This window comes from Palaemon carinicauda, chromosome 28 (genome assembly GCF_036898095.1).
Source record: "Palaemon carinicauda isolate YSFRI2023 chromosome 28, ASM3689809v2, whole genome shotgun sequence".
NCBI lineage: Eukaryota > Metazoa > Arthropoda > Malacostraca > Decapoda > Palaemonidae > Palaemon > Palaemon carinicauda.
The window spans coordinates 54,332,902-54,348,612 of record NC_090752.1 but is presented as its reverse complement, the minus strand read 5'-3'; the positions used below and the strand labels follow the sequence as shown (position 1 = coordinate 54,348,612).

At 47.0% G+C, this 15,711-nt stretch overlaps 1 protein-coding gene across 1 annotated transcript; it reads left to right on the top strand.

Annotated features, from left to right (window-relative positions):
* The first annotated feature begins 562 nt into the window (after positions 1–562).
* Positions 563–15,666, top strand: LOC137622045 (uncharacterized). The gene is made up of 2 exons (XM_068352523.1): positions 563–1,396; positions 14,023–15,666. Exons 1-2 carry the CDS (start codon positions 983–985, stop codon positions 14,545–14,547), a joined length of 939 nt encoding a protein of 312 aa, XP_068208624.1. The 5' UTR covers positions 563–982; the 3' UTR covers positions 14,548–15,666.
* The last annotated feature ends 45 nt before the right edge of the window (positions 15,667–15,711 follow it).

Below are 15,711 nucleotides of genomic sequence, written 5' to 3'. Positions count from 1 at the left end.
GCTTTTCCAACTAGGGTTGTAGCTTAGCGAGTAATAATAATAATAATAATAATATTAATAATAATTGTCATAAATCGGCCAGCCTAATTTATTTACTGATTAATGTTGCCCGAAACTTTAATACAAATGAAATATGAACAAAACCAATTCTATTTTTAACAATAGTCAAATAACGGTGTTGTGAATAATGAATGGGCGAAGCCGTGTTATATATGTGACAAGGTGAATCATCAGCACCCATTGCCTGGTCTTCCCTGTTCCTAATTAATGTGGATGGTCTGAAACGTGTTTTTAGCGCCATGACTCGTCGCTTTCCTTACCCGGCTCGCAACGATCGTATAATGTTAAATGGTTTCGAAGGAAATTGTCTAAACCTCCTATGTAATTTACTAGTTTATGTTTGATGCAGGATTAGAGGGCAACTATATGACTTATTTCACAATAATATACATAAAGTTACTGTGATAAACCTTAACCGTTTTAACGCATAAATGCAACTATTATGAATTTATCAACATTCTCTAAACAAATCAAGTCAGCTTCTCTACAATAATGACTCCGAGAGGCTTCCTTTCAAAAGAATTGTAGAAACAAACGAAAAGATAAAAAAAAATTACTTGACAACTGTCGCATCCAAATGTAGATAGTTCGGCGATTGCGCGTTGGAGGTAGTCAATACAGAAACGCCCTTGGCCAGTTAGGAAATTTTTTCGCGAAATTTAAAGCTCCCTTTAAAATTTCATGGAACCATGGCATTTAATCGATTTATAAACGTAATTATAAAGGAAAATATGTGTGTTGCATTGCCTATATCACCATGAAATCAACGATTTCACCATTAAACTCTAGTTTCAGCGAAACCATAGGAAACGCGTACTCTTGCCAGGCGTACGACTTAACTTCCCTCCATCGCTTAACTAGTAGGCATCATCAAGCGAGACGGCATTTGTGAATTTTTTTGGTTTCCGCCCGAAATTGAATAATGTGGAACCACTGGAACGGCCTGGAACACATTCTCATAGAGATGATTCACGAACGGGAATGCCTGTGGAAACCAGATGACCCTGGCTACTACAACCGATCGCTGAAGGAGAGGAACATCATAGAAATCGCGGAGTTCCTCCAGTTGCCCCCTTACGAGATCAAGAAGAAATGGCATTCGATGCGCGTGTATTTCGTGAAAGAATGGAAGAAAGTCGAGGAGTCCCGGAGGAACGCCACTTCGCTGGACGAGATTTACAAGCCCAAGTTCAAGTGGTTTTCCAACATGATGTTCATCAAGGATGTCAAGGCGTCGTTCTTTCGGGAAGACGGAAATTACGCCGAAGACGAACTCAAACCTTCTTCGAGCAGTTCCGGGTCTTCTGATAACAGAATCAACGTCGTCGATATAAAGGTGGGCGGGGATGACTTTCCCATTACCTCTCATTTCGTCGAGTTTACCCTCATTCGGGCTGCTGGTGCTGCCTGCAGGAGAGAGGAAATGTGCTTATATCTCTCTCTCTCTCTCTCTCTCTCTCTCTCTCTCTCTCTCTCTCTCTCTCTCTCTCTCTCTCTCTCTCTCTCTCTCTCTCCTGCTCGTTTAATGATAGAACAGCATGATAACAGCTCAGTGAGAAAATAACGTATATAAATTCTCTCTCTCTCTCTCTCTCTCTCTCTCTCTCTCTCTCTCTCTCTCTCTCTCTCTCTCTCACTCCTGCTCGTATTATGATAGAACAGCATAACAGCTCAGTGTGAAAATAACGTATATAAACTCTCTCTCTCTCTCTCTCTCTCTCTCTCTCTCTCTCTCTCTCTCTCTCTCTCGTATGATGATAGAACAGCGTGATAACAGCTCAGTGAAAAAATATAGTTTATAAATTATCTCTCTCTCTCTCTCTCTCTCTCTCTCTCTCTCTCTCTCTCTCTCTCTCTCTCTCTCCTGCTCGTATAATGATAGAAAGGCATAACAGCTCAGTGGGAAAATAATTTCTCTCTCTCTCTCTCTCTCTCTCTCTCTCTCTCTCTCTCTCTCTCTCTCTCTCTCTCTCTCTCTCCTGCTCGTATGATGATAGATCAGCATGATAACAGCTCAGTGAGAAAATATAGTTTATAAATTCTCTCTCTCTCTCTCTCTCTCTCTCTCTCTCTCTCTCTCTCTCTCTCTCTCTCTCTCTCTCTCTCTCTCTCTCGCTTGCTCGTATAATGATAGAAAGGCATAACAGCTCAGTGGGAAAATAATTTCTCTCTCTCTCTCTCTCTCTCTCTCTCTCTCTCTCTCTTGCTCGTATAATGATAGAAAGGCATAACAGCTCAGTGGGAAAATAATTTCTCTCTCTCTCTCTCTCTCTCTCTCTCTCTCTCTCTCTCTCTCTCTCTCTCTCTCTCTCTCTCTCTCTCCTCTGCTCGCATAATGATAGAAAGGCATAACAGCTCAGTGTGAAAATAAATTCTCTCTCTCTCTCTCTCTCTCTCTCTCTCTCTCTCTCTCGTATGATGATAGAACAGCATGGTAACAGCTCAGTGAGAAAATAATGTTTATAAATTCTCTCTCTCTCTCTCTCTCTCTCTCTCTCTCTCTCTCTCTCTCTCTCTCTCTCAAGGCCAGGTTTCCAGCGAAGTAAACTTATACCCTTTGTACTAAATTTATGCATTGAAGCCTCGCAGAAACTTAAATAATAGTGCATGTTGTTAGCTGATTGAATTTAATTTGTAAACTAATATACATTTATATATATATATATATATATATATATATATATATATATATATATATATATATATATATATATATATATATGTATATATATATATATGTATATATATATATATGTATATACTGTATATATGTACAGTATATATGTATATATATATATATATATATATATATATATATATATATATATATATATATATATATATATATATGTGTGTGTGTATGTGTGTGTGTGTATATGAGTACTATTATAAAGAAGATGCCCCATTCTTTATAAACAATTTCTGTATTGCAACGTCACGCCTACATTATATGTAAATGATGTGGATGACATATTAATTTACCTAGCGTTACAGTTGTCAAACACTGAAAGAAAGGTCAGTACCTCTAGGTTTTTTTATACTTGGCGATTTCAATTAATTAACTTGGGGTTGCTGTAACAGAGGTTTTATAGGTCAATCTCCTGGAACATTTGTAACTATCTCGAATTCCTGAACGCGCACAGGTGTTCGAGTTTCCTGCACATGTGTGGTATGTTTAAACGTTTATGTGTAATAAGCGTTTATACATCTGTGCATGAATGTGGGAAATCTGAGGGTATTAATGTCAGTTGATAATTTGTAAACGAGATCATCAAAAATTTTTTTTTTAATCTAGGTAAACGTGAATATTATTATTATTATTATTATTATTATTATTATTATTATTATTATTATTATTATTATTATTATTATTATTATTATTATTAAACGAGTTCATCAACAAACTTTTTTTTCTTTTTTTTTCTATCTAGGTAAACGTGAATATACACGAGTTGATTAATTATTATTATTATTATTATTATTATTATTATTATTATTATTATTATTATTATTATTATTATTATTATTATTATTATTATTATTATTATTTGACGCAACGAACGTCCAAAGATTTCGTAAGATTAAAGGAATATAAGAAAAAATTACCAACCTTTAGACATTGAAAGAATTACGTTTGATTTTCTAGTTTTTGCTATATGTAACTTGAAGGCAGTCTTTTACCGTAGTAAATTTTATACGATTTTTCATTTTGTTCCGGTGATGATTTAAAATTATGTAAATATGTTTATCTTTATATATGGATCTTGTTCTTTTTGTTTTATATTTGTACTAATATTTATATTCATCTTTTTAATAATAATAATAATAATAATAATAATAATAATAATAATAATAATAATAATAATAATAATAATAATACTGCCAGAATTATTATTAAAAAGTGGAATTAAACTAAACTAATTTACTGAATATATATATATATATATATATATATATATATATATATATATATATATATATATATATATATATATATATATATATATATATATATATATATATATATATAATAATAATAATAATAATAATAATAATAATAATAATACTGCCAGAATTATTATTAAAAAGTGGAATTAAACTAAACTAATTTACTGAATATATATATATATATATATATATATATATATATATATATATATATATATATATAGATAGATAGATAGATAGATATATACATATATCTGTTTGTATGTAAGTCAAGTGCATGTATGTGAGTACGTGTACATAATGTATGAAAAAACACAAATTAAATTCATAAATATGATACAATCAAGTATTTTCCATCTTATTAAAAAAAAGCTACAGCAATTTATAATGAATACAACTGTTAGTCTTTCTCGAAACGTTGTTGGAACCTTTGGCAGTTACGAAGCATGTTGCAATTCTATAGACTTTGAGTCTCGTAATATGAATAAAGATGTTCCAGATTATTATTATTATTATTATTATTATTATTATTATTATTATTATTATTATTATTATTATTCAGTCGTCTTGACTACAAAATTCTACCTTAGGTACAGTGAGAGTGGCGCCCTGTCACACCCTCACTGAGCAGCGAATAACCATAATTTTTTTTTTAGCTGATAGGAAAGATGGTTGGCAAAGAATAAGGGTAGTTATCAAGCTAACTATGTCAGGGAATAGTGTAGAAAGTTAAATATAAAGTAAGTAGTGTAAAGTGTCTTGAACCGCAATTTTATTTATATAGTGGTATAGTTGTTTTAGTATTAAGTCTTATTTATTATATTACATTATATTAAATAGTAATTTCTTTTAACCACATTTCCCACAAGGACAGGGTGTAGCTTCTGAGCGAGGTGTGTCAAGAATAATGCCTGTCTAAATGTACTTCCATCTTGCATACGCGTATCGGGGTCAGTGGGTAGACTGGATGCTGGTGATCCAGGTCTGAATGACGGCAGGCCAAATTTACAAGCATAATATAAGCCTAGTGTTTATTGCATTATTAATTCTATTCATTATAAAACGAGGCCAAAAGGATAATCATCTTTAAAGTAGTTTTACAGCATGAGGGAAATTGTTCCACACAACAATAACAACAAAAATTACAATAGTAAACTATTTACGGAGAGACGCAGTAGTAATAGCAGACGGGATCGCGTTGTATAAAACAGGTATAAACAGAACGGAAACATCGGCTCCCCAAGACCAGATCACATGTACTTTTTTGGCCCTTTAAACCACCAGGAACGGTTGGGTTTGATCAAGCTGTATTCAAGGTCACTGGGCCTTAGCTGCGCGAGCACGCACGCACGCACATACACTCACACTAACTCACATTGCTATCCTATGGACCGGCCAAATCAGAATGCTAGAACACGCTTCGCCCCAGGCACTCTGCTGTAGCTTGCATTTGTTTATTCTGGAGAGTAGACGAGCCAACAGACTTTCACTATTGGCCATCGAAGTTATTGTTATTATAAGGTTTAGATAATTTTATAAATATAAAAACTGTTACTGGAACTTTGAAACTTGCCAAGGAAACATTAATGTCTAGGGCTATACAAATTTCTAATTCGCCTATGAATTTATTATCGATTTTCGCAAGGTTCTTCTTCAAATATTGTTGTTATTTAAATGGCCTTGGATTCTTTACGTGAGTTGCCTATATATCAATGGAAAATATAAATTATCTGTAGGAGTTTGCACTAGTATTCTCTCTCTCTCTCTCTCTCTCTCTCTCTCTCTCTCTCTCTCTCTCTCTCTCTCTCTCTGGAACTTATATTCACATATCACTAGTTCAGTAGTGTACACATACCAGCTTTATATATATATATATATATATATATATATATATATATATATATATATATATATATATATATATATATATATATATATATATATATATGTGTGTGTGTGTGTGTGTGTGTGTGTGTGTGTGTTCTCCATAGATTAGTGGATTGTCGTATGGGGGTTGTGCCATCAGCATACCTCACGTGGTGCACTGTAGCCATTACTTGAGGGTCTTTGCATCCACTTTTTGGCCTCTTTCTTTACTTACGTTCCTATTTCTTCGTTTCTTCCATTTTGCCACCCAACCTCTTCTAACTTCTTTCCGTATACCAATTTGACACGGGAAATATAACTCCAATTCATTCCTAAGTTTATTCAGTAACTGTTCAATGAAGGATGATGAGATTGAATAACTGACCGAGGTTTTGGAATGATCCTTTTCATTTATAAGGATTTATCAGTACCATTAAACCATCCTCCCTTTCTGACACCCTCACCTGCCTGACACTTCCCCCTGCCTGATACCCTCCCCCTTCATGACACCCTGTCCCTTCCTGACATCCTCTCCTTGCCTGACATCTTCTCCCTGCCTGACATCCTCTCCCCTGCTTGACACCCTCTCCCCAGCCTTATACCCTCCCCCTGGCATGACACCCTCCCACTGCCCGACACCCTACTCCCTGCCTGACACCTTCCCTCTGCATGATACACTCCCTCTTCCTGACACTCTCACCTGCCTGATACCCTCCTCCTTCCTAACGCTATCACCTGCCTGATACCTCCCCCTTCATGACACCCTCTCCCTTCCTGACCCCTTCCCCCTTATTAACACCCTCTCCCCAGCCTCATACCACCCCCCTTGCATGACACCCTCCCACTGCCTGATACCCTCCCCCTTCCTGACACCCTCACCTGCCTGATACCTCCCCCTTCATGACACCCTATCCCTGACACCCTCTCCCTTCCTGACACCCTCCCCTGCCTGATACCTCCCACGGCCTGATACCTCCCATTTCATGACACCCTATCCCTTACACCCTCTCCCCAGCCTCATACCATCCCCCTTGCATGACACCCTCCCCCTTGCATGACATCCCCCCCCTGCCTGACACCCTCCCCCTTCCTGACACCCTCGCTTGCCTGATACCTTCGCTTGCCTGATACCCTCACCTGCCTGACACCCTCCTCCCTGCATGACACCCTCACCTGCCTGATACCCTCCCCCTTCCTAACACCCTCCCCTGCCTGATACCTCCCCCGGCCTGATACCTCCCCCGGCCTGATTCCTCCCCCTTCATGACACCCTATCCCTGACACCCTCTCCCCAGCCTCATACCATCCCCCTTGCATGACACCCTCCCCCTTGCATGACACCCTACTCCCTGCCTGACACCCTACTCCCTGCCTGACACCCTCCCCCTTCCTGACACCCTCGCCTGCCTGACACCCTCCCCCCTGCATGACACCCTCACCTGCCTGATACCCCCCCCTTTCCTAACACCCTCCCCTACCTGATACCTCCCCCTTCATGACACCCTATCCCTTACACCCTCTCCCCAGCCTCATACCATCCTCCTTCCTGACACCCTCCCCCTGCCTGACACCCTCCCCCTGCCTTACATCCTGTCCCATGCTTAACACCCTCTCCCCAGCCTGATACCCTTCCCCTTGCATGACACCCTACCCCTTGCATGACATCCTCCCCCTGCCTGACACCCTACTCCCTGCCTGACACCCTCCCTCTGCATGATACCTCCCCCACCTGATACCTCCCCCTTCATGACACCCTATCCCTGACACCCTCTCCCTTCCTGACACCCTCCCCTCTGATTGACACCCTCTCCCCAGCCTCATACCCTCCCCCTTACATGACACCCTCACCCTGCATGACACCCTCCCTCTGCACGATACCCTCGCCCTTCCTAACACCCTCCCCAGCCTGATACCTTCCCCTATCATGACACCCTCTCCCTTCCTGACACCCTCCCCTCTGATTGACACCCTCTCCCCAGCCTCATACCCTCCCCCTTACATGACACCCTCACCCTGCATGACACCCTCCCTCTGCACGATACCCTCGCCCTTCCTAACACCCTCCCCAGCCTGATACCTTCCCCTATCATGACACCCTCTCCATTCCTGACACCCTCCCCTCTGATTGACACCCTCTCCCCAGCCTCATACCCTCCCCCTTACATGACACCCTCACCCTGCATGACACCCTCCCTCTGCACGATACCCTCGCCCTTCCTAACACCCTCCCCAGCCTGATACCTTCCCCTATCATGACACCCTCTCCCTTCCTGACACCCTCCCCTCTGATTGACACCCTCTCCCCAGCCTCATACCCTCCCCCTTACATGACACCCTCACCCTGCATGACACCCTCCCTCTGCACGATACCCTCGCCCTTCCTAACACCCTCCCCAGCCGGATACCTTCCCCTATCATGACACCCTCTCCATTCCTGACACTCTCCCCCTGCCTTACATCCTCTCAACTGCTTAACACCCTCTCCCCATCCTGATACCCTTCCCCTTGCATGACATCCTCCCCCTGCCTGACACCCTACTCCCTGCCTGACACCCTCCCCCCTGCCTGACACCCTCCCTCTGCATGATACCCTCCCCCTTCCTAACACCCTCCCATGCCTGATACCTCCCCCTTCATGACACCCTCTCCCCAGCCTCACACCACCCCCATTGCATGACACTCTCCCACTGTCTTACATCCTCTCCCCTGCTTAACACCTTCTCCCCAGCTTGATACCCTTCCCCTTGCATGACACCCTCCCACTGCCTGACGCCCTCCTCCCTGCATGACACCCTCCCCCTTCCTGACACCCTCACCTGCCTGATACCCTCCCCCTTCCTAACACCCTCCCCTGCCTGATACCTCCCACGGCCTGATACCTCCCACTTCATGACACCCTATCCCTTACACCCTCTCCCCAGCCTCATACCATCCCCCTTGCATGACACCCTCCCCCTTGCATGACATCCTCCCCCTGCCTGACACCCTCCCCCTTCCTGACACCCTCCCCCTTCCTGACACCCTCGCTTGCCTGATACCCTCGCTTGCCTGATACCCTCACCTGCCTGACACCCTCCTCCCTGCATGACACCCTCACCTGCCTGATACCCTCCCCCTTCCTAACACCCTCCCCTGCCTGATACCTCCCCCGGCCTGATTCCTCCCCCTTCATGACACCCTATCCCTGACACCCTCTCCCCAGCCTCATACCATCCCCCTTGCATGACACCCTCCCCCTTGCATGACACCCTCCCCCTTGCATGACACCCTACTCCCTGCCTGACACCCTACTCCCTGCCTGACACCCTACTCCCTGCCTGACACCCTCACCTGCCTGATACCCTCACCTGCCTGACACCCTCCCCCCTGCATGACACCCTCACCTGCCTGATACCCTCACCTGCCTGATACCCCCCCCCCCTTTCCTAACACCCTCCCCTGCCTGATACCTCCCCCTTCATGACACCCTATCCCTTACACCCTCTCCCCAGCCTCATACCATCCCCCTTGCATGACATCCTCCTCCTGCCTGACAACCCCCCCCCTTCCTGACACCCTCCCCCTGCCTGACACCCTCCCCCGGCCTTACATCCTCTCCCATGCTTAACACCCTCTCCCCAGCCTGATACCCTTCCCCTTGCATGACACCCTACCCCTTGCATGACACCCTACTCCCTGCCTGACACCCTACTCCCTGCCTGACACCCTCCCTCTGCATGATACCTCCCCCACCTGATACCTCCCCCTTCATGACACCCTATCCCTGACACCCTCTCCCTTCCTGACACCCTCCCCTCTGATTGACACCCTCTCCCCAGCCTCATACCCTCCCCCTTACATGACACCCTCACCCTGCATGACACCCTCCCTCTGCCCTCGCCCTTCCTAACACCCTCCCCAGCCTGATGCCCTCCCCTATCATGACACCCTCTCCATTCCTGACACTCTCCCCCTGCCTTACATCCTCTCAACTGCTTAACACCCTCTCCCCATCCTGATACCCTTCCCCTTGCATGACATCCTCCCCCTGCCTGACACCCTACTCCCTGCCTGACACCCTCCCCCCTGCCTGACACCCTCCCTCTGCATGATACCCTCCCCCTTCTTAACACCCTCCCATGCCTGATACCTCCCCCTTCATGACACCCTCTCCCCAGCCTCACACCATCCCCATTGCATGACACTCTCCCACTGCCTTACATCCTCTCCCCTGCTTAACACCTTCTCCCCAGCTTGATACCCTTCCCCTTGCATGGCACCCTCCCACTGCCTGATGCCCTCCTCCCTGCATGACACCCTCCCCCTTCCTGACACCCTCACCTGCCTGATACCCTCCCCCTTCCTAACACCATCCCCTGCCTGATACCTCCCACGGCCTGATACCTCCCACTTCATGACACCCTATCCCTTACACCCTCTCCCCAGCCTCATACCATCCCCCTTGCATGACACCCTCCCCTTTGCATGACATCCTCCCCCTGCCTGATACCCTCCCCCTTCCTTACACCCTCGCTTGCCTGATACCCTCACCTGCCTGACACCCTCCTCCCTGCATGACACCCTCACCTGCCTGATACCCTCCCCCTTCCTAACACCATCCCCTGCCTGATACCTCCCACGGCCTGATACCTCCCACTTCATGACACCCTATCCCTTACACCCTCTCCCCAGCCTCATACCATCCCCCTTGCATGACACCCTCCCCTTTGCATGACATCCTCCCCCTGCCTGACACCCTCCCCCTTCCTTACACCCTCGCTTGCCTGATACCCTCACCTGCCTGACACCCTCCTCCCTGCATGACACCCTCACCTGCCTGATACCCTCCCCCTTCCTAACACTCTCCCCTGCCTGATACCTCCCCCGGCCTGATACCTCCCCCTTCATGACACCCTATCCCTGACACCCTCTCCCCAGCCTCATACCATCCCCCTTGCATGACACCCTCCCCCTTGCATGACACCCTACTCCCTGCCTGACACCCTACTCCCTACCTGACACCCTACTCCCTGCCTGACACCCTCCCCCTTCCTGACACCCTCCGCCTGCCTGATACCCTCGCCTGCCTGATACCCTCACCTGCCTGACACCCTCCCCCCTGCATGACACCCTCACCTGCCTGATACCCTCACCTGCCTGATATCCCCCCCTTTCCTAACACCCTCCCCTGCCTGATACCTCCCCCTTCATGACACCCTATCCCTTACACCCTCTCCCCAGCCTCATACCATCCCCCTTGCATGACATCCTCCTCCTGCCTGACAACCCCCCCTGCCTGACACCCTCCCCCTACCTGACACCCTCCCCCTGCCTGACACCCTCCCCCTGCCTTACATCCTGTCCCATGCTTAACATCCTCTCCCCAGCCTGATACCCTTCCCCTTGCATGACACCCTACCCCTTGCATGACATCCTCCCCCTGCCTGACACCCTACTCCCTGCCTGACACCCTCCCTCTGCATGATACCTCCCCCACCTGATACCTCCCCCTTCATGACACCCTATCCCTGACACCCTCTCCATTCCTGACACCCTCCCCCTGATTGACACACTCTCCCCAGCCTCATACCCTTCCCCTTGTATGTCACCCTCCCTCTGCACGATACCCTCCCCCTTCCTAACACCCTCCCCTGCCTGATACCCTCCCCCTTCCTAACCCCCTCCCTTGCCTGATACCTCCCCCTTCATGACACCCTCTCCCTTCCTGACACCCTCCCCGTCTTACATCCTCTCCCCTGCTTAACACCCTCTCCCCAACCTGATACCCTTCCCCTTGCATGACACCCTCCCCCTAGCATGACATCCTCCCCCTGCCTGACACCCTACTCCCTGCCTGACACCCTACTCCCTGCCTGACACCCTCCCTCTTCATGATACCTTCCCCCTTCCTAACACCCTCCACTGCCTGATACCTCCCCCTTCATGACACCCTATCCATGACACCCTCTCCCTTCCTGACACCCTCCCCCTGATTGACACCCTCTCCCCAGCCTCATACCATCCCCCTTGCATGACACCCTTCCACTGCCTGACACCCTCCTCCGTGCATGACACCCTCCCCCTTCCTGGCACCCTCACTTTCCTGATACCCTCCCCCTTCCTAACACCCTCTCCTGCCTGATACCTCCCCCTTCATGACACCCTCTCCCTTCCTGACACCCTCTCCCCTGATTTACACCCTCTCCCCAGCCTCATACCCTCCCCCTTGCTTGAAATCCCCCCCCCCCATTGCCTGACACCCTCCCTCCGGCATGACACCCTCCCTCCGGCATGACACCCTCCCTCTGAAGGATACCCTCCCCCTTCCTGACACCCTCACCTGCCTGATACCCTACCCCTTCCCAACACCCTCCCCTGCCTGATACCTCCCCCTTCATGACACCCTATCCCTGACACCCTCTCCCTTCCTGACACCCTCCCCCTGATTGACACCCTCTCCCCAGCCTCATACCATCCCCCTTGCATGGCACCCTCCCACTGCCAGACACCCTCCTCCGTGCATGACACCCTCCCCCTTCCTGACACCCTCCGTGCATGACACCCTCCCCCTTCCTGACACCCTCGCTTGCCTGATACCCTCCCCCTTCCTAACACCCTCTCCTGCCTGATACCTCCCCCTTCATGACACCCTCTCCCTTCCTGACACCCTCCCCCCTGATTTACACCCTCTCCCCAGCCTCATACCCTCCCCTTTGCTTGAAACCCCCCCCATTGCCTGACACCCTCCCTCCGGCATGACACCCTCCCTCTGAAGGATATCCTCCCCCTTCCTGACACCCTCACCTGCCTGATACCCTACCCCTTCCCAACACCCTCCCCTGTCTGATACCCTCCCCCATCATGACACCCTCTCCCTTCTTGACACCCTCCCCCTGTCTTACATCCTCTCCCCTGCTTAACACCCTCTCCCCAACCTGATACCCTTCCCCTTGCATGACACCATCCCCCTTGCATGACACCATCCCCCTTGCATGACATCCTCCCCCTGCCTGACACCCTACTCCCTGCCTGACACCCTCCCTCTGCATGATACCCTCCCCCTTCCTAACACCCTCCCCTGCCTGATACCTCCCCCTTCATGACACCCTGGCCCTGACACCCTCTCTCTTCCTGACACCCTCCCCTGATTGACACCCTCTCCCCTGCCTCATACCATTCCCTTGCATGACACCCTCCCACTGCCTGACACCCTCCCTCTGCACGATACCCTCCCCCTTCCTAACACCCTCACCTGCCTGATACCCTTCCCCTTCCTAACCCCCTCCCCTGCCTGATACCTCCCCCTTTATGACACCCTCTCCCTTCCTGACACCCTCCCCCTGCCTTACATCCTCTCCCCTGCTTAACACCCTCTCTCCAGCCTGATACCCTTCCCCTTGCATGACACCCTCCCCCTTGTATGACATCCTCCCCCTTGTATGACATCCTCCCCCTGCTTGAAACCCTACTCCCTGCCTGACACCCTCCCTCTTCATGATACCCTCCCCCTTCCTAACACCCTCCCCAGCCTGACATCCCTCCCCCTTGCATGACACATTCTCCACTGCATGACACCCTCCCCCACCTGACATCCTCTCCCCTGCCTGACACCCTCTCCCTTGCCTGACACCCTTCCCTTGCCTGACACCCTCTGCCCTGCCTGACACCTTTCCCTTGCCTGTCACCTCCCTCTTCCTGAACCTTCCCTCTCCCTAACATCCTCCCCCGCCTGACACCCTCCCCCGCCCGACACCCTCCCCTGCCCGACACCCCACCTCTGCCTGACACCCTCTCCTTCCTGATACCCTCCCCCATGCCTAACACCCTCCCCTTCCTGATCCCTCCCTCTCCCTAATACCCTCCCTCTACCTAACACCCTCCCTCTACCTAACACCCTCCCTCTACCTAACACGCTCTCCCTGCCTGACACCCTCTCCCTGCCGGACATCTTACCCCCTTTCTTCACCCCCCCCCCTCTCTGCCTGACACCCTCTCCCTGCCGGACACCTTCCCTTTGCCTGTCACCTTCATTTTGCCTGACACTCTTCCCTCTGCCTGACACCCTACCTCTGCCTGACACCCTACCTCTGCCTGACACCCTCCCTCTGCCTGACACCCTCCCTCTGCCTGACACCACTAAAGTTATATCTTTTCTCCACATGACTTCAGGAAGAAGAAAATGACTATCAGAGCGACCATTTCGACCAACGCCTTCTGCCGGAAGTGGACGAAGCCAACACCAGTGGAGAAATCACTTATCTGCAGGATCTCCGGGAGAGACGGAAACGCCGCTTCGAGCACAAGAGTACTGAGGTCGACTCCAGGGAGCTAACTCCAAGCACCAGCAATTGCAAAAACAATAATAACGACAACAATAACAGTGACGGTGGAGGGGGACCTGTTTCTGGCAATGCCAGCTGCCATCATGACGGCAATGTCCAGGAGAGAATGAAACCGCCGCCTGTGTCTTGCCATAACAGTGGCGGACCAACATCGTCAGTCTCGCCTCCTTCCTCGGCCATGTCGACCATCTTCTATCTGCAGAAACACGACACCTTCGGGCTGAGCGTGGCGGAGCAGCTGAGGACCATGTCTCAGACACAGGTCACGGTCGCCAAGTTGCGCATCCAGCAGGTACTCTTCGAGGTCTCGACGCTGAGGGATTCGACAGAGTCGAACTACGATGCTGGCTAGCGTGTTTGTTTAGTTATTTATTTATTTAACATTTCAACAGGAATAATGCTCTGTGGTTAGCTTGGTTTTTTTGGCTTGCAATGGTCAAATGTCCTAGATAACGTTGGTTTGTATTAATTACACGTGCAGTTGGAGGAATTTTCTTGGAAGTGTTCTCTCTACCCAGCTTGAGGAAAAAAAATTCATTATCGACTGGCAAATAATCCTTTTGGTTGAGTGGAATCCCCTGACATTCGTTTGGTCACTGAGATTCGTGTAAGTGTAATACAAGAATCATTTTTTTAGCGTGTTTTATTCACTTAAATTTGAATAAATAAACTATTTAATCCGGGAAAAAAAATTGCTGTGTTGAATAATTTTCGAATATAGTCAACAGCAATTGAAAATATCTACGAAAAAATTACTGGTATGAATCAGTTGATGTAGTTGATGTGTGTTTTTACATAATGAATATATCTTATTACCTCTTGATGATCAAAAGAAATTATACAATTGTAAGGTGTTTACTTAAGTGGTACAAATACGATAGTTACTGACGCTCACGCAAGCATAGGCAAATGCGCGTGGTGTATTTTCCCTTAAAATTTGATTTTAGTTTGAGAATGTTTAACCTTGCCTTCATTATGAATATTGCTTTATATACAAAATTATTGGTGTACACACATGTGTTTGTGTGTATGTATGTGTAATCAAAATTGATATAAGGTTCTATGATGTTTCAAAATGAATGAAGTTTATCGGTTAAGCTAAGATTTGAACACCATAGTTAATGATTTTTCGATTTGGTTAGTAAATAAATGACTGCCTATCAATGAATATGATTTCATGATAAGGAGATTATTATTATTATTATTATTATTATTATTATTATTATTATTATTATTATTATTATTATTAATCACAATCTTATGCAAATGTCTTGAATAATTTGGTAAGTCTTAAGGTATTTTAATTTGCCTTTCTTTTGACTTTATGTTAAATTTTGATACACGCTACGGTGTCTTTTGTAGTTAAGGGAATTTTATTATTATTATTATTATTATTATTATTATTATCCATTCCCCAGCTCTTTAAATAAGTTGCTAACCAGAATACCTGTCTGATTCAATACGGCATTTTTTAATTTTTTTTTTATAACATTAAAAGTTATGGACATCATGCTCT